At 43.6% G+C, this 27,515-nt stretch overlaps 1 protein-coding gene across 11 annotated transcripts in view; it reads left to right on the plus strand.

Annotated features, from left to right (window-relative positions):
* The window catches only part of robo2 (roundabout, axon guidance receptor, homolog 2 (Drosophila)), a 343,248-nt gene that overhangs the window by 181,133 nt on the left and 134,600 nt on the right, over positions 1 to 27,515 (plus strand). For all 11 annotated transcript variants that reach the window (XM_044355122.1, XM_044355121.1, XM_044355131.1 and 8 more), the window contains one exon: positions 12,764 to 13,090. In XM_044355122.1, coding sequence (XP_044211057.1) covers positions 12,764 to 13,090 — 327 coding nt within the window. The remainder of the gene's footprint in view (positions 1 to 12,763; positions 13,091 to 27,515) is intronic.

Below are 27,515 nucleotides of genomic sequence, written 5' to 3' on the forward strand. Positions count from 1 at the left end.
AATTTTAAGGGCTTTTTTCTCTCTCAGACTTTGTGGGTCTGCTACAGTCAGTGTAAAGCAAAGATCTCTGAATATGAATGATTCTCAGGTTCTGTACAGTGGCTACAGGTTATCTCTCTAATGCAGAGACTGTGAGCATTTTTACATAGACATTTTTAGTAATTTACATTAAATCTTAAACACATTTATGCATTCAGATGGCACAAGTGAAAGACAAAGTAGTCTTAACACAATAGAAAGTAGTTCAGACCTGTGAATGGGAGGTTCACTGGATTGGAGGTGTTTGGCAAATGGGTTGTAATGCTCAGTCTCTGCACTGAAGCAGATAGTACTGCTGTGGTGATTTTGCTTTAGGATTTCACAACTGCAAATCTACATTGTAGTGTAAGCCGGCTTAAACCCAAGCTGGGACAGTTGCCCGGTCTATTATTCCCATTTGTTTGATTAATCTTTAATAATGATGATCTTGTTGAATGTAAATGAGATTGATACTGTTTAATTTCTTTAGCCAGTGGACAGCCAATAGCCTCAGACCTCTTCGGCCAATCTGCCACGAGTGCGAAGTCAGCATCTTTTTTTTTTTTTTTTTTTTACGATTTTACAAGGCTTCCTGGGTTTCACTGGCCTACAAGGGAACTGGTTTAATGAAGGAATTATAACAGCCTCAACTGCAGAGTTAATGTGATGACTCACATCAATCATGAAAATAGGAGGGCTTAGGTGGAGGAAATCGTTATTGGGATTGGTCCAGTTTTTGACTGATGGAATGATAGGAGGGATTAAAAGGTATTACTCTTAAAATGCATAAACCTGAAGTCTCATTTCATTTTTGTGCTACTTTTGAATTGGACACACCTTGTTGGACACACACAAGCATTATGCAGACAAAGAGAGGCTCATGATCATAGAATGAGGAAATAATGCTCTTGACCAGTCACATACTGGGACATTATATCAGCACTATGTTGTGAGTGATGATTCACATTCATATGTGCTTGCTTTGTATTGTTTGTACAACTTAGCAGTATGTAAAGCTGAGTTTTTGTTGTCACTGAATGCAAGAGCCCGCAAAGCCCCATTTTTCTTTTCTTTCACCTGTCAGCTCCTGCTTTTGTTCTTCACAGCTGCGAATTTAGCTTCTGAAGCTTTTTAGATCAGCCCTCATGCCTTCTGTAGTTAGTAAATCATGTCCCCTTTCTGCTGGGATTTGGATATTTTTCTTTTTTACTCTCTTTCTTTTACCTTTTTTGGTGTCTTTCACTCTCTGCTCAGCCAAACCCACTGGTTGCTAAGCAGTGGCTGATGGCATTGCTAGCAGCCCAGAGGGAGAGGGTGCACATCTCCCCGGGAGCAGTGGATCTTCCCAATCATTTGCCTGTCACCCACCTCCCCCCTCCATCCCAGCAGAACTCACCCATCACCCAGCCCTTTTCAGAGGTAATCTGAGGGTCCTTGGAGAGGGAGGAGCTTCCTCTAAGAGTCCACTTAGGCAGACAAAAAGGTCTGGAGTTGTATTCACTGGGCAGTATAGCCAACAAAGCCAAGCCTTGTGAATGGCGTCAGTCACTGTTTAGTGTGCTGTGATTAATACTGCTAGTGTGTAGGGGAGAAGAGAAAAGGTGAGGTAGAGACAGAATAGAGGGATAGAATGAATGTGTGCTGGGTGTTGCCAGGGTTGGAAGAGAGAAAGGGTTCGTTTTGAGACCTAAAAGAAGATCTTAAAACAGATTTACTAGTCGTTATGGAGAAATTGGTTGATTTAGGTAGAAGATATTTCCAGGAATACATTGGTCAGCAGCTGGCTGGTTATCTCTTAAACTCCACTGCACTGCTTTTGAAGCTGCATTAGAACATGCTTTGCATAGAGGACATGCACTCCTGACCCTGTGCTATTCTGAGATCTCCTGCATGCTTGTGTCTGATGTAGGAGCTGGTGACATCACATCCATCCTGGTTGACACACTGAGAGGTGCTGAAATACAGTCCAGCTTAAATCTGTCCAAGAGCCTATGGAGGTGGACACATGGGGTCTCCGGTGGCCTAGACGGTTTTCAGTTCCTTATCCGCCAGTAGGGTTGTGGTTTCACTAATGCTGAGTCAAGAGAAACTGAAACCCTGAGGAGAGTGGTTGTGTGTGTGTGTGTTTGTTAGAAAGAGGGGTATGGGAGAGAGAGACAGAGAGGGTGTAATCAAATATAAAAATTGAGAGAAGAGTTGTTCAGCAACACATTCTTTTAAAGGGAAATGGCAAGGATGAGGCTTTATTACCAAAGCACCCTGGAGACCAACAGCTCTGTTGATGGCCATGATTGAATGAGAGAGGTCTAAAGTACTGCCCTATAATGGAAAGTAAGCCCAGATTAAAATAGTCTAGGTGAATGATGAGGCAGGCTGAGGTCATTGTGTAAGAGCCATTGCAATGTCTCGCCCCAAATGTGATTGTTCTGCTCGAGTTGGCAGCGTTTAGGCAGCGTTATTGTAATTGCGGTTCATTTGCTGGAATGGGGCTGCTGTAATGATGAACCTTCATCTGCCATCTACAGGAAGTTCCTCTCCACTGTCTCCCACGGTATCATCACTGTCAAGGAAGCCGCTTTCCTCTACATCAAAGAGCGCTACTGTTTATTCTCTGATTAACATCAAAAATGAGTGGAGGGTAAATACAGTGAGACTTAAAGGTGGTGATCATAAGAGGAAGTGAATGAACAGGGAACAGGAACAAAGAAGTAGAATGAGGTTAGCTCTCATACAATGAAAATCAACGTACACAGGTCCTTGTGTATGTGTGTGTGTGTATGTGTGTGTGTGTGTGTGTGTGTGAGTGCTAGGTGTTACTTGACCAGTGACGGGGGCCTGTCTACTCTTCTGATATTTTAAAAGCCGAGTCTGGCTACTCTGTGGCTCACGTTTCAGCAGCCATCACTCCACACATCACCTCATGGAGGATAAGACGTGCATATACGCTCATGTGATTATTTACTATTATTTACACAAGTGTGTATGTATGTGTGTCTGTGTGCGATTAGTACAACTCAGCCACTCAGACGCACGTTTCTGTGCACGTGTGTCTCCTAACGAACAGGCGTGTGTGTACGTCATGAGAACTGCAATATTATCTGCATGTCCCTGGTGCCCTATGCTAACATATATTTGCATAAATTAATTTACGACAACATCGGGGATCCATTTTGGAGTTTGATAAAAGTGTTAACTTTGTGTTTCAATCAGCAGAGTTCTGTATTTCAATAAACAGTTATTTCTGTGAGGTCATGTTTATTAAATGCAGTGACAATAAGTTGTCCCTTTGAAACCAGTTTCAAGCTGATGACTCAGTTTAAGATTTTTCATCCAGTAGCATTTCAAACAGGACTTGTTAAAAGCTTACAGGCTTTTTAATTGGATTTTATCCAGAATTTACACAGTTTTTACCTGTAGGAATTTGAGTTGAAATTATGCTTAGCCTTTAAATAATCTCTTATCTAACAGTATGCTACCTGAATCAATTAAAAAGAAAAAAACAAGTTAGTCGACTTACCTTGAGGGAGATGTTGATAATTGTCCTCTTCTGCATGTAGCATAATGGAAAACTCTAACCAGACAAATATGATGAAAACATACATGTGCATCTGAATGGCTAGGTTGTACCAATCACACACATACACACGTGGGACTTTTAGTAATTAATCACACAAGCGAATGTACGTGCGTCCCGTCCTCCGTGACCCTCCACGCCCCATAATGTGTGTGTGTCCGTGTGCATGCGTGGTGAGGGAGGTGGGTGGAGGGGTGGGGGGGGGGTAATACCAATTTTCCTTGTTTTACCTCTGCTTTATTAAGCCTCAGCCAAGCATACCACTGACATTTACAGAGCAGAAAAAGGCCTAATGCCTTGATGCTTTTGCCTAGAGAAACGAAGACAAAAAGAGAATGAAAGATTACAGCAGGAAGAGACTGAGGTTTAATGCTAAGAGGTAGGCGGCAGTAAAATATATTACCAAACTTCCCCAGCCTCATCTCCCTCTTTCTGTTCGTCACGTACACACACAGGCTATCTTTGTACAACTATCTGTCATTAGAAGCATCCATGAGGGTGGAATTCAAACACTGAGGGAGTTGTTGTACACCTGTGATGCCAGTATAGTGGGAGAGTGTGTATGGAGGTAGGGATAGGGGGAGGAGTGATATGATTTATTGAGCATGCTGACTAAAGCACGCGGTCAGGGCTTTCACCTGTCTCACACACCTGTACTTATAGAATACACACCTGTGCTTACCCCTCTGGGCCCCATGACACAGATCTAATCCTTGCTCTGTTGCTGATTAAGACTTTTAGGCAGGCTGACAGACAGAAAATGTTGATCTGATTACAGTTATATAATCCCTACCCTGATGATTAGATGATATTGAATAAACCGTTATTGATCAATGGCAAATACCCAGCCAGCGGTTACAAACAAAACTCCCTGTATGTAGAACAGTAGTGTGGATGTGACGAGCATTCTTATCTCCATAAAATTTGATTATCTTAAAAGCGTGCCAAAATGCAGACAGGAAGTCAGGATGGCGTATACAACACAGGCTTGTAATGCTGTAAACTTGCTGGAAGACACAGCGTGTGCTCCTTATCAGTGTTTTTATGTTGTATGCCGCAGTGAAACATCGTGTGTTGGGGAGCGACTAATTACTCGGTATACCATTGCCCTCACGCTGCCCTGTGGTTGGCTGTCTCGCAGCAATGTTCAGATAGAAGGATAGGATGTCAAGGTTGAATGACTCGCAGAAGTACATGCAACTATATATGACTATACATGCTCATGGGTGCAAGCCCACACACATACACACATACACACAGATGCAGGCAAATGCATGCTGGCAGCCATGCATACATGAAGACACTGTGGTTAAACAAAGCTCTTTGCAAAAGGAACCAGTAATGAGACACTAAATAAAATGCAAATGAGCTGAATGCAGAAAGCATTCAAAGTATACACATTGCTGTTTAAGAAACATACCTGTCTATAGTACATTTCTAGTCAACATCGGTTCATTTCAGCACTTCTTCAGTAAAGTATCTTATTGTTCTTCATTGTCAAGAGTCTGTGTGACATCTCTCACTCAACACAGTGTACCTGAGCTGAGTGTCTCACCAGTGTATTGATGATGAGGTCAGGCCTTGTGATAAAAATGCATGAGCTGTCTCTCAGTGTGAGATGTGTGAAGATGGACAACCAGAGCACGACACTAAAGTACACATCCGTCACACGCAGCAGTAGTCCAGCGCAGCTGTAATGCCACTCAGAGTGGTGGAGCCAGTGAATAAGTGTCTCGTTCCACCGTCTCCATCCCCAGCTGGTCTATGTATCAGCCAACCATGACAGCTTGGTACCTTTTCTTCCCTGTAACGAACTAGGGAATCTAACTCAACTGAAGTAGAGACTCAAAACTATACACTATCACTTACCAAACCAGCTTGGAAACTATAGTAACTTGGAGATCCTCTGTGGGTCCTGACCTCTTGTGAACAGACTGAAATCTCCCTGCGTGTCAGTAAGGGCATGTCAACTTCCATAACTGGCTCCCTGGCTTAATATATGAGTATTTATGTGTTGATATAACTAATGCCCTCTACAAATTGCAAATACTGTGTACTAATATTTGGCTTGGATATATTTTGAATAATGTGCTGTCATTATTCTTGGTGTCTCTTGGCTGCATTTATTAGTCCTTATTTGGTAATAAGATGGCATGTTCCCTGGCAGTGTATTTCTAAATAGCCTTGTTGTATAAGCAGTCTAAAGCAGTCTATGTGCTAATATATATAATGTCATATGCTGTTGTTCAGTTGCTAAAAGACAATTTCATCAGACAGCCTGATTTAACAGTACTGTCATTATAAGAAATTATGGAAGATGATTACATTAATACATACATAGTAATTTGAGTATTAAGGTTCATATGTCACTTCTGTGGGAATCTGTACTTGTTGTTTCCCTGCTGCAAAAACAAGGCACCACACTGCTCTGTAAAGGGGTGAGTTGATTTACTGTATATAATGACCCCGTGGTGAGACTAGCTTTGTGGTTGAAGTCTCAGTGTGGAATGTGGCACAAGCCAAGTGTCACAACCATTGCAGCGGATAGGAAAGAAAGCCTTAATCGCATCCTTGAACGTTTGAACTCTCCAGTTTCCAGGATGGTGATGTTTTTTTCTGGGGAGCTGCTCACAGACATTTGTCATTTAGAGGCCCGGTAACACCCAGCCAGTGGTAGAAATATTAAATGTAGTGGGTATATGTGTGTGTATGTTTGTGAACGCTATTGATAACCGTCCAAGCCCATTGTTTTTTTGTTAGCATGGGTATACTATATGGGCCAGGGTAAATTGAATGAGTCCTTCATCCACTTACTGCTAACACCCCTGACCCTGTAGCCCTAAGCCAGACCAGATGAAGTGTCCCATGGAATAGAAATTTAATAAATCTCATCTTGACTTGCTATGCTGCACCTTAAAAAAATACAAACTATGGGCTATAAGGGTCATTTGATTACCTCACTCTGCTCCTTGAATCCATCACTTGGATGGTGTGTGGTTACAGCTCTTATTCCTCATGTTCACATGTGGGGCTGAGGACCACTAAGTGGCTGCAGGTGGTGACTACCCTCATTGACATGCAGGGATACTACAATGTGTTCACTACAGGTCAGGACCCACGGCACACCTCCAATTATCCACTCATCTCTCACTCAACAGAGTGTGTCATGGACACCTGAAGGCATCTCTTCCACCCTTCCCTCCCGTTCGCCTTCATTTCTAAAGCAATAAAGCACATATTTATTTCTCCCTATTCAATCTGCAGGGGCAGCTCAGCAATGCAGGTAAAGAGATTACAGTGCTTGAGGGAGAATCAATTGATGCCATTCATTTCATTGCACTCCTCTCCATAGGAACTCTTTAGAGTAGCCAATGGTTGAAAGTAGGGAATTGGTGATGTGATTTTTGAGCCCAGCTGTGTCTACATTCACATGCACACCATACACACACACAGGCATGTATCCTGAGAGCTTAAACATAAACACTGCTGCTCGCTTACAGTATCTGACTTCATAGCACATTTACAGAGATTAAAATGACCAAAGAAAATGTTACTCTCATAGTTTTCCACTGATAACCATTGCCAGACTAGAGCAAGCGGACATTACTATACATAACTCAAGGGCTCCTCCATAGTAGTAGCAATAATCATCCAATTGTACTTCTCAAATTTACTAGTTTTTACTACGTTCTGGGATTTGAATCGTTGATTTTCCGCACGCAAGCGCACATATTTGATATCAAGACTACTGCAAAAGCAGAGGCGGGAAAGCAAATGGCTGAGCACTGGCTAGTCAGAAGGATCTGCAGGAAAAGGGAGAAGGCTAAAGAACGTGGGGTGGTACAGCGAGCTACACGCTTGAGTTGCCCTGGCATTGGAAATCATTTAATCTGCATCACACAGTTTAGTGTTCCTACCAGTGGCCTGACAGTCCCACAGAGCTGGTGCTGTACTCCTTACACTAATCAGCTGATAGGTTGAGAGCAAGCATCACCCTCATCAACACACTTGCACTTTGCTATAAAGAGATCTAAACCGTACACATGTCTTCCTCTTTTTCTAGTTGAGTCTCTTGTTTCAGGTCAGCAATCTCAGCTCTTCTCTGACAGGCCATCTGCTGAGAAAGAGATAACATCAGCTTGCTGTTCATCAACTGATTGTAGAATCAAGAATGAGAATGAGAGTTAAAAAAAATAAGAGGGAAACTGCTTGCTATGTGAAATAGCCCTTTGCAGCAAAATCAGATACTCTGTTTCCCACAGTTATCTATTTATATATTCCAACTGCATGAGGTAGAGAGGGCAAATACACAGATGCAGAGTCAATACGACCCCACCACACCACTACCCGAAATACACTCTCAGAGTGGAATTCTATCTGATATTTGTTGGAGGCAAGCATGGATGCAGTGAGAGGTTGAGAGCAGCTCCTAGAATTACCCTTGTGTTTGCTTTCAGAGTATAGATCTTAGCAGAAGAAGGGAGGGGGGGCAGTATGCAGAGCACTGAGGTGGAACAGAGCCCATCATGTGAGCTTGCTAGCTAACTAGCTTGAACTCCCTCCCTTTCTTGCAACAGAAGATGAAGAGGAAGAATCTGCTCTGCACCTGTGAACACCCTTCATTTCTCTTTCCGTGTCCTCACTGTGAGGATTTTGCTGTATATCTGGTGGCTGGCTGTAGGCTGGGATGGACTCCAGCAGATAAGCAGGTTGTCTCTAGTGACACCTCACCAAGATGAGTTGTGTGTCTGGTATTGGGGTATACTGGGGCTCATGTGCTGTGACGCTACTGACAGCCCGCTGTAAAGAAGATGAATCTGGGGTGCAGAATGAGCTGCTTGCAAGTGTCACGGCAGGCCAGTGCAGAGGCGTGGACGGCCAGTAACATCAGTCTGTCGCCACCCCCAGTTTCCCCCTGCCTCGCTCTCACATTTCCCTTCTGATGACATGACGGATATGACTCCGTCACCCTCACAGCGAGGGTAGGATGTAACAGGACAGGGATCAAGTGAGGGAAACAGAGAGAGATTGGGAGGGAGAGGCAGAGATATATAGAGAGAAGAAGATGGAGTGGGAGGTTGAGGAGAAGTGGAGAGAGCCAGCAGAAATGGGAAGCAGAGGGAGAATATATTTCAGAATGGACAACGTGGATCTACTGCATAATTCATTTCTTCTGAAATTTCTTTGAAGTTTTCTTTTTTTTTAACTACAATTTTATATTCACTCAGCTTGGTGGGTTTTAGCACTTTCTGCCTGAAATACCCCTGCCATTTCAGTATCCACAGTACAGGGCTACTGCGTCTTGGCCTCAGTGACTGAAACTTTTTTCCTTGGTCCGAGGTTGCCATTGGTTACCTGTGATCAGAGCACATGTCTGTTGGCAGAATAACTAATATCTCTTTGGGGAGCCCTTCCTTTTATGCTCTGGCTGAGACTGGTGAGGGTATTGATTTGGTTGGTGGGCTAGAATTTCTCCTGGGAGCTAATGAAAATAATTACAAAAACATCATCAAAGGCCTGACCTTCTGTTGCACACATGAATAAATATGTGACAAAGATAATAGAAAAGACCACTTCTATGTGTGTGGTCAGTGGAATAGGGTGAGTGAGGATAAGCTGTTACATAGGAAAAGTAGTATTTTTATCATGGATTTTGACCGTTGTATCATGGAAGCCATGTAAAACCTTTACATTGATTTGCTTATATTTCACAAACATGAATTATTTATTTCTTTATTTTTTTACCATTATTTTGCCAGGAAAACCTCTCTTGAGATTAAAAATCTCTCTTGTAAGAGTGTCTTGGCTAAGACAGGCAGCAACATAAAGTTTCAGACAAACAACATAAAAACAAGTAATACAGACAGATCTATCACAACCTCTTGGTAGTCTATATATTATAATAAAATCTTTTTAAAAAAATAGAATAATAATAAAAAAATATTGCTTGGAATTAAGAATGAAAAACACCATACAGTAGGAATACTGCATATTTCTTAGACAGCAGCATTTTTCAGTGAAGCCAAACTAGACTGAAAGAAAAGGAAGGAAAGAATCAGCTTCTGGTTCAGTAATCCCTTTCTGATTTCATTCCCTGTCTGTGTGCTTGTTTGTTTGTTCTATGGTTCCTGCTTTCCTCCAGGAGTGGATGACTGCACAGCAGTGGTGAAAAGTAATGGTGGTGTTATTGCAGACAGGGGGAAACACAGCATTTTGATTGGAGCGTGTGCCCTGAGACCCAGTGAAGTGCACTCGCCTCAGCTCAGAGAGCACTTGATTGCACAGCACCAATGATCGCATTAAAAGGGCAACAGAAAGCCCATTTACCGTAAAGAGAGTGAGAAAGGGGGCCCAATAGGAAGCTGGAAATTGACTCTCACTTCTGTGAGGAGTTTGGTCTGATGGCTGGGCGGTGGGGGTATGAATTAGTTTTTTTATTTGATCTTCATGGACAGCGAACATTTAGGGGCATCACCGGGACTGGGGAGCCACATGATGGCAGAGTAAAACACACCCACACACATGCTGGTACAAACATTTTGGTTTTTGCTTATGAAAGGGAAGTTTTCTGAACAACAGTCAAGGTTTACATGTTAAGGTTATTCAGGATTAAGATTAATGTGCCTCTTTTTAAACATATTAAATGGCATATGGATGTGCTTTTAACCTTTCCTACCTCTACACCTGACAACCTGCACTCAGGAAGGACACTGACCAGTCACGTCTGGCCCCGTGTGCACCCGGCTCAGCTTTTTCTGGCAGTGAAAGGACAATTGTAGAGGCATCTGCTGTGTTCATTTCCACAGGAAAGAGGAGAGCAGATGGAGACTCAAGGTTTAAGTGATTAGAAGGCAGTAGATTGGAATACAAATTGGATTTAAAGAAATTAGACTGATATAAATCGAATGGAGTCGCCGCAGTTTAGTGCTGTGCATGCACATTGGTCTTAGTGGAAAGACACCGCAGGGCCCGTGGATTATGGTGGAAGCAGATGCTCCAATGAGATAAGAATAAATGTGCATTTGACACTCCATCTGAGGGAGATGGGGGTCTCCATGTCCGTCCTTTATCTTGCCCTCCATTTATCAATGTCACGGTGTTAATTACTGCTTCATTTATTAAGTCACTTACTGCCAGAATACAAACTTGCCCCTCTGCCCCTGCTCTGACAGGGAAACTGGCTGCTGGCTAGGTTGGCTACTGTTACCTACCGCTGGTGAAAGAGATTGGATAAAAGTGCCATTAGCATATTGTAGGTTTTTGTTCTACCACCGATAGTACATCTTCAGTTTTCCACATAATACCAATGAGATTAGATCATGCACTCTGGGAGCGGGATATCACCACCCCCTCTACTGCATACCCCTGTCTGTGGCCCCACTTAGAGCAAGACACTAGGCCTGATCACTAATCAATGACAGGGAAATGGAGGGAATTAGCCCAAATTAGGAAGAAGAGAGAACAGACTACCTTCTGTTCAGGGGCCAATATGCCACTATCTGATGCCTGATCCCTGTTAAGACAAATGGTGGACTAGTGTAGATTTCCACACAGTGAAAACATGCATGTGCACACACACAATGACTACACTCAGAGTCTTTGGAGTGTATTTTGTGCTGATGTATGGATTTCTACCTGTGCCTGTCCTTTTGCCCGCAGACTCTTGGGCAGGAAAGACTGGGGTACAGCTTGTCCCGGCTTCCCCTGGGAGATTTAAATGTAAGGGGTAGTGGAACATGTGCATACCCGGCCAAACAAAGAGCTGGAACCACCACTGTTTTGCCTTCATCCCACGCTGAAATTAGCCCTTACATAGGCACAAAGAACTATGTGGTACACTGCTTGTCTGTACAGCAGGCCTCATCCCACTGCACTGCCCCGGGGAAGGGCACAGTCGTCAACGCAGGCTCAATCACATGCACACCTGCAACAACTAATTTTAAGACAAAGAGCCCAGCACTCGACTTAATACAACACTGACTGGTTAACATTTGGCTGCCAACTGAATCAGTTATTGATGGCGCACTGAATGTGGTTCTAAAGAAAGAGGATATGGCTGTTGGAAAAAGTTTCATTTCCCCATTCCCTTTACTGGCTTTGATTGTTTGATGCAGGATCAAACTGTTTGATTGTTGCCTGGTTCCCAGGGCCCCTGTGATGTAAATGCGTATGTGTGGCCTACAGCATCTTATCTCCATGGTTAAGACCTGGTGACATACACACATAGCACTCTGACTTGGGGAGCATTATCTTAGCTGCCAGACTCCCAGAGCTCACCAACTGCTAATAAAAAGGAGTGGGCCAAGGTTTTCAGCCACAAGGGATTAGCATTTGACATGAGTCTGGACCCCAGCATAAATATTCACATCACATGTGTATTTCTTCGACAGTGGACTCAACAGTTTTACTTGTTTGCGCCCCACTGAAAGCCAAATATATAATTTGTGTGTGTATAGTTCAGATGTAAGCTGTCTGTACGCCTCCATTCAGTGGTTACCCATGGGTCCAATTACCCACAAGCCCTTGCTTATAGGGTGGGGAAGAGCAGATGGCTGCTTTTTGACTGGCCTGAAATGGTGATTAAAGGGTTCAGTATATGTTTTTTACATGCTTCTAACCCAAGACAAACTATTAGCTACAGTCATCCATCCATTTTCTGCCGCTTTTCCAGGTCAGGGCAGCAGTGGAAGCAAGCTAAGGAAAAGGTTCACATTAATTGTAGTCTTCTGATGAAAATGTAGATAATTTGTCATGTTTTAGTGGAGTGCTGGCTGTTTCTGCAGTTTTTTACAGCTTTTTTGTTGCTGCATTTTCATTGTCTAATTTCCATTTTTGTCAGTATTTTCCATAAAAGCTTTTTATTGAGTTATTGTATTACATAATTATTAGTCTACTATATTTTATTTAGTAAAGTTCATGGCAAAAAAGGTTGCCAGCAAATATTTTTAGTCATACTTTTCAGTGATGAAATTAACACCTGAGCCACATCCTGTAGCTCCTCCTGTGAGATCCCGAGGTCATACCAAGTTGGATGGTTTATGTAACAATTAGTTATGTTTATTAATTCAACCCCTATTTTCCAGATAGCGTACCTGTTTGTTTGACTCGAGAAGGTCTTGTATATTAGAATATTGAACTGACACTTAATTGCATCTCTTCTTTTTCTTCCAGGATCCCGTCTGCGCCAGGAGGACTCCCCACCCCGGATTGTGGAGCACCCCTCTGACCTGATTGTATCCAAAGGGGAGCCCGCCACTCTCAACTGTAAAGCAGAGGGGCGGCCAACCCCGACAGTAGAGTGGTACAAGGATGGAGAGCGAGTGGAAACGGACAAAGATGACTCACGTTCTCACCGCATGCTGCTGCCCAGCGGCTCGCTTTTCTTCTTGCGCATCGTTCATGGACGACGGAGCAAACCGGATGAGGGAGCCTATGTCTGCGTGGCCCGCAACTACCTGGGAGAAGCTGTCAGCCGCAACGCATCTTTGGAAGTAGCATGTGAGTCAAAACTGTCTCCTTTTTTTCTTAATTTCCCCTCTTTCCTGTGTTGCTGAAATCATTTTGCGAATAAGTAATTTGGCTGGTGGATGAAAAGTCTTGATCTCGCTGCTTCCAGTTGATGTAAAGACTGGATTTGCATTCTGCTGAGGATAAATGAAAGATCAGATTTGATAATTTCCTGTCATCATTACACAATCTTTTTTTATATTTGATTTATACAAAATGCAAAATTACATTCTCTGTACTAACGGGAATAGCAGTAAACAAATCAATGATCACTTTGAAGCAACTGTAATAACACCACTTTTAGAGATGATTTTGCTTTTAGTGTTCTCTATTTGCAAACACTAATAATTTCCTGTATGTCTGAATGGGACATTTAAACTCCGCTGAATTCTCACATTTGTGATATTGTTTGGTGGGATAATGAGCTGTAGAGATCAAGGACTTGAGATTCATTTGGTGTATTCTTAGCTCAAGGGAGTCTTATTGAAGTTGTCGGCAGACCATGGAGTTGGACATAAAGCTACTGTCAAACGTCATGAGAGGGACATGTTTTCATGGTAGACATGGTCTCTCTTAGGCGGGTGGGGGTAGAGCGACAGGCACAGATCAAAGTCCTGATGGACATTTGACACAGGCTGCCTGGACTGTGTTGGTGAACACTGACAGGCAAAACCTGAGCTGTGGATCAAATTACCTTTGAAGATGAGCTCCCCCCCAGCAGACTCAGACTGGGCTTCCTATAGAGCGGCTCCCAGGGACCCCAAACTGCCATAGGGTGGAGCAGAAAGTTTCTAAGGCTTTATGTTGTTTTAACTGGTGGAACTATCGCCCTGTGTTTCAAACAAGGGCTATGTTCATGAGGCGTAATCCCATTATAAGGATTATTAGTGGTAGCTAAACTGACAGTTTTTGATGCTTCACTTCTTTTAATGTGATTTAGTGTGTTAGTTGTGATTGACACTATCTAATGCTGTATCAGCTCTCATTCTCCTTAGTATTTACATAAAACATTAACCAACCAAACCTCTTGCTAATAATGCTCTCTGATATCTTTCACCTGATGAAAAGGACCTGTAACTGGATTTCTAAGTCAGAAAGGGTAGTTGGTTTGTGATCCTTGGGAAATGGACTTTATGTGTTAGAGAGGAGGGGGTTGGTCTCTGCCTCTGATCCAGTCCCCTGCCTTCCCAAGGGTTTTCCAGCAGCCCCCAGGTGCTAACTGCGTGACAGCAGCTTGATCTATCGATTGCTGTAAGAGGGCTCCTCTAGTCTAAATGAAAATTCATGAAAAATTGATGAAGTCTCTAGATTATTTTATTTTTCCCTTCTCACACCGTTTCTTGGCCTTTCTTTTCAATACCCTCTCCCTCTCCCTCCTTATCGGTTGAGCAGCAGAGGGAGTTGAATAGAGCATTGACTGGTTGAATGGCTTAAAGGTAGTGAGGTGAGAGGTGTGCTTAAAGGTGAGAGGTCATGAGGCTAGGAGACGAGGGGATGAGGAAGAGCTAGCATGGTGAAGAAATAAGAACACACATATGAGGGGTATTACCAGTGATACTGGATTTGAGATAGAGAGATTCAGGCACTCCTCCAGAGACAAAACTAGTTGATGATGATGTCTGATGTGTCAATTCCATTTGTAGATAATCCTGTAGTGACCGTTTTGCTCACATGAGACGCTCACAGTTTGAGAATGCCAGTATTGGTCTGACAGGTGGAGTGTGGGTGTGAGAGGTGGTTGTACTGGTGAGTCAAGTTTAGTCCAGCAGGGGCAGTTACTACATTATTTGATGGTGGTGGGACAGTGCGACCACGTTTAATTAAACTAGAATATTGTTGATATAAATTATTCAATTGTGAACAGCCCTCAGAGGCACTGTGTAGATTATAGAGGAGATAAGGGGGAAAGGAGACTAAAATCTAGAAGAAGAGTATAATATTAACACATAAATGATTTATTAAAATTTTAACGACACCTAGTCCAAAGGATATTGAGCAGAGATGTCCCGAAGCTGATCTGCAGGATCGGTACCTGAACCAATTAAGTATGTGGCTAAGGGCACCAAAATATTCATAAATGGCACTGCACTCATTTGACACAGCTCCCTCGTTGTTTTGTCATAGTGTTATTGTTAATGTGAGTGCACAGTCTCTCTTGCTGCCTCTCTCTTGAATGTATGATAATATTAGTCTGTCTTTTAAATGTAGTGAATAGACCAAATGTTCATATTCTCAATCCCAAAGAGGAGGGAGGGCCCATGCCTGGTTTGTTTTGGGCCCTGGACTTTCTCAGTTTTCTCTTTCAGCCAGGTCTTCAGGGGGGCTGGGGAGGGCTGAAGGGGGTAGGGTTCTAAATCCTCTGCATTGGCTTACTGTAGTGATTAGCCTTATCAGGCCCTGACATCCGTCTAGTGATTGTTAAGCCAAAGCTAATCACACAAGAAAAAGCAGCATTTAAATATATATCCATGTTGAACTGGTTTCGTGTTTATGATATGTCTTGCCCCCCCACCCCCCCCCCTCACCCCCCCACCCCCCTCGTCTTCTACCTCCCTCTCTCCCTCCCTTGTATTGAACACATCTTTGCCCCCCTTCTGTTCACGAGTGGCTGAGCAGGACCCTGGTGAGATAATTGAATTGCAGCTCTGAAACAGATTGAACTCAGTGTCCACTGAGCAGAGTTGCGCTACTGCATGCTGGACATCAAGCTGGGCAGCACTCACCACTCTCTCTGTTAGAGGAGGAAAGGTGGAGTAAAGAGGAAGAGGGGGAAGAGGCCTCTGAGACGTGCCTTTGCATTATTAATAAGAGCCAGATTGGGGCGACTATGCCTTTGCTGTGCTTAGCCTTCCAACCATGTTTCCTTTAAGTGTTAGATGTTGAACACACATTGTTCACAAATGGATGGGCAGGGGCATGAACTGCCTTGTGTTATCTAAGTCTGCGGTGCATGTGCAGAGTGTGAGGATAATGCTTAGACATCACTTTCCTGGATTTGGGAAGAGATTTCATTATAGCTGTTGTTCACCTTTCTGCACTTCAGAAGATAGGAGAACTTGGAAACGTGTTGCCTAGAGGCTATCTGAGCAGTCTGCTTTGTAATCTCACTCCTCCTCCCATGCTCTCCAAAACTGACTGCAGGGCCAGCTCCATGAGATGGATATGCCGCATATAAGAGGGGATGTGCCCCCTTTCCTCTTTTCAGAATAAACTAGGTCAATGAGCAGGTTCATAAATCATTGTGAAGCCTGTGTCAGAAATGCTAGCTGCAGCCACTGCTGAATAAATTGCTGGCACTGCGGATATCTGTGTATATGTAAGTGTGACAAGGCACACCTGGGGCGATAGAATCCTAAGGAAAATGTTAATTAGCCCCATCTTTTCAGGTGGATGGGTAGCATTTGTATGTTGTGCTCCAGATACAAGCATGTAGGGTGAACAGTTGCACTTTTAATTGAGTGTCAAGTGTGACTCAGGCCCTCTGATGTGTATGTGGTTGTATGTGTATTAGGCGTATATAAGGGGTATTAGGGGGTAATAATTTGTATCCTTTGCTACTGTGTTCAGTTTGTAACCTTTAAAAATGCAAATAACACCGAAATGAAACAGATGTCTTGGGTTGGTTCTAAATGGTGCTTGGAATGGGATTCGATGACTTTTAAAAAGGTCCTTTGATATCATCTAATGTACCACTTCTGCAATTAAGTGAATCGTTAGGTAGCATTTGGTGCTCGTACAACAAGGTAATTAGCAGGAAAATAGAGTTGGGAGAGGTGTGAGTGGTGAAGAGAGGAGGAGGGTACCAAGCTGTTCCTGTTGTGTCCAGCATGAGGGGAAGCTAATAAAGGGACAGGCCAGGAGGAGCAGGCCAGGTGGGGAGTCAGGCCGAGCTGCACTGCCGAGCCTTTCACAAGCTCATCTGGACTCATTATTCCATTTCAGAAATGAGAAAATGGAGTGACAAGGGCACACAAACAACAGACATGCACACAAACACACACACTCTTACACACGTGTAGCAAAACACCTGCCCTCACGAGCGTATAAACCCCGGTAGGCTGAGGTTTAATCTTCGCCGAAGTCCTTGAGAAATAATGAAGGGTAATGAAGGAAGCAGCAACAATGCAACCATTACACCACATTAATGATGCATGCTACAGTTAGGAAATAAAACACAGTCTCAAAATCTGAGCACAATCTAATTTGTTTTTGAATATGTTTTACTCTTCCAGCACACAACTGTGTCTCTGTTTGTTTATGTGTTGGAATGTGTAGAAATAGTATTTCCAAGACTCGATAATAGAATTCTCCAACATTACTCTTCAATTTGATTGGCTTTTTGGGCACCTGAAAAAAGCTAATTCACTGTAACTCTACCCAATACATTACCGAAAATTATCCAGCTCATTAAAATTTGCTGTCAAGAAAAAGTAATTGCAATGACTGTCGTTATTGTTTCATTGCCCGGCACTATTGATATGTCTTGCTGAACAGGTTTGGTGCAGAAAGTGACGTGACAGAGGAATAGCTAAAAGTATAGATGCAGAAAAGGTGGGAATGTTATCCTGAGATAAGAGAGATGGTGAGAGCAGGCACGGGTGTGAGAAATATCTTTCTCCGATAAACTGTGAGAGGAAAAAAAACCCTGATTAAATGTGTCAGCTCTGAGTCTGTGCAGCTGGAGTTTGCTGACTTCTGTAAAGAGGTGTTGTTAACTATTGGGATTCACACACGATGTCCGCACACACAAACACATAGACACACGAACATCCACATGCACAGACACACAGTTTGCTCCAGCAATATACAGTAGCATGCAGATTGCTCTTATCTCATTTATCAGCCACAGATGGCCACAGTAATTGAGGAGTTCCCGCCACAACGCAGCTGCTGTGTAATGCCTGGAAAGAGACCGTCCTTCAGAAATGGAACAGAAATTTAGAAATTAAATTCTCACAGGGAGATAAATCATAGGAGTACACTGCAGTCACCACCGGCGTTCTGACCTTTCACTGTCACACACACAAACTAGCATGTTCACACACATATTATATGTCCTGAGACTGCACTTTTGCTATCCTCAGTGGGCCTTATGTCCCAGCTCTGACCTCCCCAACTTCACCAAGGGAAATGGACTGTCTATGTTACCTTCTTCTCTATCTGGAGAGGAAGCGAGTGCAGTGCCGGAGATGGGAAATATGGCTGAAGAATGACAGGAATAATGGAATAGTGCAGAAGGAGCTGAGGACAAAATGGAAAGTGTGCTGGGGAGGTGCAGGAAGGTGGCAAAGAGATGGAGCACTTAATAACATCTAAGTTTGGAATGACCTTTGACCATCTTTCTCAACCCCTTATCAGTCTTTTTCTCTCCCTCTTTCTCCCACTCTCCAACTCTCTACTTCCACCATTGTGTCACCTTCGAGTGTATAAACTGGATTAAACAAGTGTGTGGCGCTCCTTCTTGGATGCCACAGCCCGTCAGGAGAGGAGTGAGCTGTCAAGCAAAGAATGCTGAGCCAGCCGCTTCTCACGCCCATTAGTGCCCAGCAAGATGAAGCACCCGTCGCACTGGGTTTTGTTGTGTTTCTTTTATACACCCTACTCTCGCTCCTTCACACTCTCCCTCTTTCTCTCTTTATAGTGACACTGTTATTGATGGCCTCTCCACTCTGACAATGCAGGTCTATTGCTTTGTCTCTCCTGCCTGCCTGTGTTTTGCCTCCTCTCTCCTCCTTGCCCCTCCACCCCCACGTGTCTCATCACCCATGCTTCACACCTTAGGTGCTCAATCTGTAGTCAGTAAAAAATAAATCTTTGCATTAATACCGGGTCCCTATATTCTACAAGCAGCTTTGTTGTAAAAAGTGAGCACCTTCAGACAAACATGTTCTATAAAATGAACTTACCCCTCACTAGCTGCTGTTTTTACTCTCATCTGACTGTTTGAGATGTAGACCGAGCTGTAAATTATTGATCTGTCTGCAGGCTGATTATTGATCAACTTTAAAACACAGACTGCCTCACAGGCTTCTGCTTTCATGGGTGGGTTGCACTTTGATTTCTGTTTTAATATTGATTTATTGTTGTAATTTATTCAAACCCTGAGCAGCTTGCACTTTTTAGCAAGTAGATTTATTTTTGATGATCTTCAAAATATTGTTCGCAAAATACCCTATTTCATCATCGTCTATTAATCTATTATATAGACTACGTGTAGATAACCTTACACATTGGGTTTCCAACTCTTAAGTCTATTTTAAATTGTTGCAGATTGTTACCAGAATTTAGATGAATAAGTCTGATACCACTCTATTTGCTGACAAGTGGGCGAAGGGACAAGTGAGTGATAATAATATTAATCGAAAAATGTGACCCTGAGTGAAATCCCTGTAGACCGCTGCGTTCTGAGGGTGGTTTGCCATTGAGTCCAGCCGGGATTGGATCCTCTGACCCCTGAAGAACCCTTTGCCCTCTCCTATCCACCCCAGATCTCTGTCAAACCATAATTCCTTAACCCATCGCTCCCCTCCGATGAATGTGTCCCTGTAGTGACTGACCTCCCCCACCCACCTACCTCTCTCTCCTCGAGACCCTCTGAGACTGCCAGAGATGGTAATCCATCATATGGAGCCGGGAAGGACGTGACAGTGTTGAGGGCTGAAGTTCAGGCGCTAGCTGATATGGGTTTGAATCGAATGTCGCTGGAATTGTTTCACCCTCTGGTGGAATGGTGTGTTATTTCTGCACTGATGTTCCTGGTTCAAATGCCCATTATTTTCTCGGTTACTTTCACACACACACCCTTAAACACACATTCATTCACACGCATACATGCCTTTTGCGCAACACTGCAAGGTGCACAATGCTGCTGGGGATTGATCTTGTGAAAGGGTCAGGACTCAGCCAGACCCACAATTCAGCCTGTTTATTTTGGGTTACGACTGTCACACTGCACACTGGCACTCTGATGGATATGTCTTGTTGGAAGCTGTTGTGCACAATTACACATAAGTGCTCAAGCACACACACAAATGCTTTAGGTAAATGGTTTTTGTGGCTGTTTTAGTTGTGCAAATATTAAGGACAGCTCCTCTTTAAAGAAGCCCTTTGGGAACAGAGCAAACACAGCATTAGATTCTGAACTAAACTGTGTGGATGGAGAAGAAGTAGGGAACTAGGGAAAGGGAGGAGGGGAATACATGCCAACTGACCCCATGAAGTTGAGAGTTCATAGTATGCACATTTGCCAGCCTTATAGTTTTGAGAAAAATGTCATTGGATATCCCTTGTCATAACTAATTTTTTCTTGTTGATTGGTTTGAGCTGGTTTATTAATTGATAATATTTTTCATTTCATTATTCATGATTTTTCTGCAGTCCCTTAAACCGTTATTAGGCTTGGCTTGGCCCTGTGCCACGGCAGAGTTATAGTGGGTCCGGATGTGTTATGACTTGGTGATCTCTTGATGGCGTAGACAGATATTGTGTTTGGCTTGGATTACATTTGCTGTAAGGGACACCTATCAGCCACCAGAGCCCTCAACAGCTGCACACCAGAGTTGAAATATGATCATCCTGTCTCTGCTGTCTCCCTCTCTCTCCTCCACTCTATCGCTCTCTTTCCTCTTTCCCCCTTTTCCACTGCCTCCCTCTCTCATTTCCTTTCCTGCTGTTTGAAAGTGATACTCAAAGCATTTTGATCACTTTCAAAAGTAAAGGGAGACAAGATCAAATGTTTAAGAGTGCGGTTTCTAAGACAGCTGTGGTTCCATTCCGTTTTACAGCCTGACCTTTACATGACTGCACCGCTGCATCCATTGGGCATATCAGTAGAAGAAGTTGGGTGGCTGCTGTGTCTAGTTGAAGGTGACCTTGTGTGTTGCAGAGTTAATGGCTTCTCATTTTGATGTGGAGTGTGTCCTAACTGCTGCCTCTGCCTGTTAGACTGCACTGGGATCAGTCCCAGGCTTGGCTGAGGTGAAAGAAGGGACACAGAGGCTTCATGTTTGTTTACCAGCCAGCAGCGCAATGCAGGAGGCACCTCCTCCACTCTGTTGAGATATAAACATCAATGGTTCTCAGCATCAGGGACAGAAGAATACTTGTGATTTCATAGAGGGGAAAACTGGCTACCTCAGTTATGTGTAATGTAGTGTGACCAGGTGCAGGGAGATGACATCACATGGTGAATGAGACTGGGAGCTGTGGTATGTGTGGCCACCTGCTTCTGCAGCTGGGAGGATGATTAGCAGCTAGCCTGGCTGATTATTAACCAGCCAGACACTCATCCAGCCAAACGGACAGACAGACAGGCAGGCAAGCAGGCAGGAAGGCAGGAAGGCAGGAAGGCAGACAGACAGACAGACGGACCGGGACACTGACAGACATTGCATATTGCCAGATATGAGCCTGCACATTGGTTGGCACAGTAGAGACCAGACAGACTTGCCCAGACCACTTAAGCACTAGCATGGCCATAGGCCAACTGAATAGAAATCAGAACACCCTATTCAAATGCTAAGCAGAATCTTATCTCAGTGCCTCTTGCTGCTGGTCCTCATGCTCTACACTGTCCAGGGCAAAGCTATTAACGAACATGCAGGTGCCTCCCATGTTTTTCTGTGATTCAGTGTGTGTGTGTGTGTTAGGAAGGGTGTATAGTCAGTTTGCTATATGTTTCTCTTTGCTTTCTATGTTAACAAGACATTCACAAGGGAGAGTATCTGGGAATATATATCTGAGAAGTAAAATTCTAAGAAATCTATTGTGTTGTTTGTATGTTTTCAACGATTATTGTTGATGTATTAGTCTAAACTCCATAATGCCATACACAACAGTACCCACCACCCGGTGAGACAGATATGAAGGCAGTGAATCATCTTAAGCGCGGCTATAATTGCAGGGATTTGTCTTGGATCCACCGAGATCTCCGTGTTCCACAGGAAATGAAATCTAACGACACTGAGTGATCACCAAGGGGTGTTTGGCTAACTGATGAGCGTGCTCATTTGACTCCACCGATCTTTAAAAGCCATTAACGCTCTCCTGTTTCATGCACAAATCAGGCCTCAACACACAGGGTTTATACATGAGCACATGCACACACATGCCTGTATGCATACACAGATGCATACACAACAGCACACACAAACACATACTGTAGCAGACTCCAAATGCCCTCTTTGTCGTCCAACTAGCACAGTGAATGTTTGCCCATGTGTGGCCTAAATGGCGCAGTAAGGGAAAAATGAACCCCAAGACACCGCGTTGTAATGGAGCTGAAAAGAACAGCTTAATTGGCCAACATAAGCCATGCCTAGACATTAACTGTGAAATTTACATGTTAGCTTTTTTCTCATCTTTCTTTTAAAGGTCCCTGTGGTGTTCATGTGGAACAGACACATGAATTACATCTCAGACACTTCATGAATATCGATTTGGCTGCTGTTGCTATGCGGGAGGTTATGGAAAATGATATTATTCAAAATATGTGCGTGGGAGACATCTGCAATTCGTTGGTTGTTAGTTTATGCAACTAAGGTATTATTAGTGTAATTGCCTATTTTTGGTAATTTGTTTATCGAATCACACCCACAACCTCACTATAAAAACTAGGGAGGTACGATAATATCGGCACATCATCCGTATCGGCCAATAAAGGCTTTAAAATGAAATATCGGCATCAGGCCTAAATGAACATTTCTGCCGATATGACTGATTCGTCGCCTTCTCCTCTGCCACCTGGCTGTACTTCCCTCTGTGGACTGTTTCACCCTCACAGTCCAAGTGCTTCCTCTGCAGGCTCCACTTCATTCAGCTGTCCGACCCGCTGCTTCTTCCCACTTTAACCCGAATAATAAACTGGAGGTTGGTGCTCTGGTTGAAACAGTCCATGAGGAGCTGCTGTGTTCGGCTGCACAGATAGGAAACAGCTCAGCTGACAGGATGTACCACTCTGTTTGGAAAAACTTCTTTTTGGTTAAATGGTTGGCAACCAGCATATTAGGTGCATTACTGCCACCTTCTGCTTTGGAATGTGGACCAGAGACTAAATCCTACCCATTAATCCTGGACTATTCAGATGAAAAAGACATTTGAAGATATCACCTTGGACTCTAGGAACTTGTGATTGGTGTTTTTCAAAATTTGCTGACATTTTATAGATTAATCAAGACAATAATTGGTAGATTAATTGATAATGAAAACAATCATTAGTCCTAAATACACTATCAATCTTCAAATGTTGAATTTGAGGATATGCTAAATTGCTCTTCTTATCAGATATTTAGACTCCAAGCAGAAGGGAGTTGTCCCTGTGATTTAGCTCCATTCGCAGCAGTTCAGGGGGTTGATGGGCCGGTTGCACCTTTGGGTCCAGATATACTGACCTTTGGCAAGCTCTGGATATGACCCCTGACTGATCATCGATTGACCATCATATGACCCCAAGGCTTGAGAACACAGCTGCCTTTGGCAGTCTGGAGAGCATCTCTAGCATACACTGCTAATACAGTTACACTAGGGTTATTGGGAGATGTATGAAAGGAGAAATAGCCGGGGAAGGCAGGGTTATTCCTGTGTCAGAGGAAGAAAAGCACAGATAATTCAATTACAGGCTAAGGGATATGAGCATCTGTCAGCTTATTAATTCTTATAGTACTCAAGTTCTGTTGTTACTGCAGTAACCTCAAAACTAGATTGCTACCGGTTTCAACTCATTACCTGCTTTATGACAAATTGAGTCCAGATTGGTATTCTGACATCCACAAACCTTTACCCTCTTTTATTTACCGTGCACTTTTTCATTTTACACGACAAAAGGCCTTTTCTGCTTTGTCAGACATTCTGTGAAACTAAACCTTGCACAGTCCTTCTGTATTTGCTGAGTGCTGGACCAGATTCTGTTATCTCTCCTCAGCATCTTGCCTCTCTTCAACCCCCAACCCTCCTCCATTTCTCCCTTATCCCCTAAATTGCTGTTCCCTAACTGGCTATAGATGATAACAGTTTCAGCCCAGCAGCCAAATTGCCCATCCCCACCCCCATTCTTGCTATGCAAAATCAAATAGCAACCTAGTGACTGACTGCTAATAAAATTAGCAGAATTTCTCATAAACCTTAATAAGTAACTTGACTCAATAAAGGATGTTGATGAGGACAGGAGACAGCACAGTGATTGGGAAGGAGGGGGGTTGGGGTGTGTGTGTGGGGGGTTATCATTCATCTCAAAATCACTCAACGGTGCCAACTGGGGTGTTGATTGTCATAAATATTCTTGGACCTTATATTTTAACCCACACGCCCCACCCCCACCTCTCCCCGCAAGAGCATCTCACCTCTTCTGACTGTATCCATGTGCCAGCAACACCACCCTCAGTCCTCTGTCTCTGCCTGTCTCTTTTCTCATACGCAGCAGGGGGATGGTTGGCCCAAGAATGTGGCATCATTAACTTTCTTGAGTGGCAGACGTTAGACGTGAGGAGGGCTGTTCTGTCCCACCCCCCCACTGGGTGTCCCTCAACCCCCATCACTCCTCCCTGTCATCCTCCATCTCTGTATTTCTTGCTTCCTCTCCCCCAAACAGCCATCCACAGATTCAGTGCACTTGATGCTCAGTCAAGGGTGAATGAGAGGCTGCATATCCAATTTCTGCATTATAGTTGTGGTACATGATGACATTTTAGTGTGCACTTTGCATTCAGTGCATGCATGTGTGATTGTGGGGGTAGGTGTGTTTGGGTGTGTAAATATGACTCTGTCTAACTATATCAAATTGTTGTGACTGCGGCTCCTTCTAAAAGTGTGGTGAGTCTACCATCACACAGTGTCAGGAGTTTTTGTTGTGACCACCAGCGTGGCACGTGCTGCTGAAATCCCTGTGGTGCGGCGCCCTGTCTCATTAATCACAAGCCCAGCGCTAGAGCCCTGACAATCCACAACCTGGTGGCCTACCACCTCCCCTCATGTATACTGGGAAGGTACTGCACCATTATCTGCTCACAGGAAGAAAGCAACACAGCAATGACAGCTGCCAGTGGTCATTTGAACCTACCCCCTTTTTCAAATGAAGCTCCTCACCCCAGAAATCCCCCACCAAGCTTTTTGGCCTTCCCTCTTCTCGGGTTCACAAGTTTTGAACTGCAGGGGCAAAGGTCAGTGGATTTGCCAAGTCGCCAAGGCAACTCTCAACAACATCAGATGTCAAGAGAGTTGGCCGACCATGACGGAGGCAGGCAGAGATCTCTGCTTGGCTCGGCCACCTCTTTCTGGAGAGCAGGGGAAACAGGACATGAGGGGAGAGAACAGTCTTTTTGTTAAGCATAGTCTCTCCCTCTTTCTTGGCTTCAGTCTGTGTCTGGGGTGATGGGGGTTGTGGTAGAGGCGTATTTAGGCGTTCATGGGGGTAGTGTTAAGGGCTTGTTGAGGTCCGAGTCAGTCTTGTACTGTGGGGTGCTGGGGCTCAGAACAGTGCCTTGGTCTAGTTGTGTCATGAGCATGTAGCTGAGCTGTCACTTGTCTCTAATTGGCTTAGATCAGCCCACAAGAGGCTCAAAGCTCACTGACCCACCCTCTCTCTCTTTCTCTGCGTGTCTCTCTCTACCCCTCTCTCATTGGCTTTTTTCCTCTGCCAAGCTAAGACAATGGCCTCCACATGGTCTTCTCTGTTTGATCCAAAATCTCTCCTCAGGCTTGTCACTTCCTCTGTATATGTTGTGTCATGAGGCTAAATCCTTGCGTGGAGCAGGCTACTAGAATTATGAGGGAGGATGCAGAGGGCAGCTTGATCTAATCCTGATTGGAGACCTGATTGATCTGGGCCTTGGGGTCGTCACAGGGTCAATACATGGACTGATGATAACATGGTTCATCTTTAGGGAATAAACCTATTGCCAAATGCCATTACACCTTGTATCAATCCAAACAGCGATTCATATCTTTCGTCTCCACCGTTACAGTTAAAGATGCATCCAGCGCCTCATTTACCAGCGCTGCAATCAGTCAGCCATTCTGAATCCTGCCAGAGTGGGTGTTCCTTCTTGGGCAGTCTAGGATTTACGATGTGCTACAAGGGTTCAGGGAATGACCCTCCAGTGTGCATCCCTGATGATGTTCTAATTGGATGGGGTGACCTTTCTTCACTGTAATTTTGAAGTGTCCTTGGTCCTTGGGGGTGGGAACAGATTAAAAAGCAGCAGGGGTGGGCTGATTGATGTGTGCTGTGGTTGTGGATGGACAGTGACAGGTAGAGGGACAGTAACATACGAGTCCACAGCTGTTGAATGGGAGAGGATGTGCAGACTGATACATGGGAGGTGGCTACACCCAGGCTGACTGATTGCTACCTTCTGGCCCATCATCCCTTGTAATGGCTGCAAAGCCTACACCTGCTATGACAGAGTGGTGGGGGAGGTGGAATGTATGCATTTGTTTATACATTAGGGGTGTGCCATATAGTATAATTCATAATAATACCAGAATAATTTAATGGAATAAAGTCTTTGTCATATCATGATATATCATGATATTAAAAATATTGCTATGTGTTAACGTATTTATAGCATGACTTTTTACACCAGCAACAAGAATATCTACAAGCAAAAGTAACTTGTTCTGCGGTGGACTTTGGCAGTGTGGAAGTGGTTTGATAACATTAACCCTCAGAGAAAAAGAGCAGAGACACTACGTCATGTAATAAAGGCTACATATGGTGTCATTTAATAACTAAACTGATCATGAGACAAGACAAGGTATCTGTCTGATTGAGCTGAGGTGATAACGACTGATTTATCATATTGGACTTTCACTTCTGAGTAATTAATCAGAGCAGTTCGTTGTAACATCTACTATAATCGAATGCGGATGTGTGCGGAAAAAGTCAACACACAAACACATAACCAGTACATACTATTAATATATGTATATTCAAATATATATTCATATTGTCATGAATATCATTATGACAAAAATACCCTGCAATATCATTATTTTTGTGGATATAAATGCACCATAGATGGTTGATATTTGTGGTATAAATACAGTGTGTGTGTGTGTGTGTGTGTTTGTGTGTGTCTGAATGTTTGTGGGACTGTATGTTTATCCCTGATTTTGGCTGTTATTTTGCTTTGCATTCATGTACAGCACTGTCACTGTGCTCACAAAGCTCCAGTCGTATATTTATTTATTTGCGTCAATATGAAATTTTCCTTGCTTTTCTTTGTAGCCAGAATGAGTTGAAGTGTGGTGAATGGGCTTGTTTTGGTGCAATGACTGGTGGATCCTATTTTGACGGCGTATGAAGCTGGAACTAATTCCTGCATATTTATTTGGCTTGGTCTAAGCAAGCTAAGCACTAACCCTACTTAATATTCCAAGGCATGCTAACAGGAACAGTCTATTTGTGACAGAAAAAACACCT

Source organism: Thunnus albacares, chromosome 6 (genome assembly GCF_914725855.1).
Source record: "Thunnus albacares chromosome 6, fThuAlb1.1, whole genome shotgun sequence".
Taxonomy (NCBI): Eukaryota; Metazoa; Chordata; class Actinopteri; order Scombriformes; family Scombridae; genus Thunnus; species Thunnus albacares.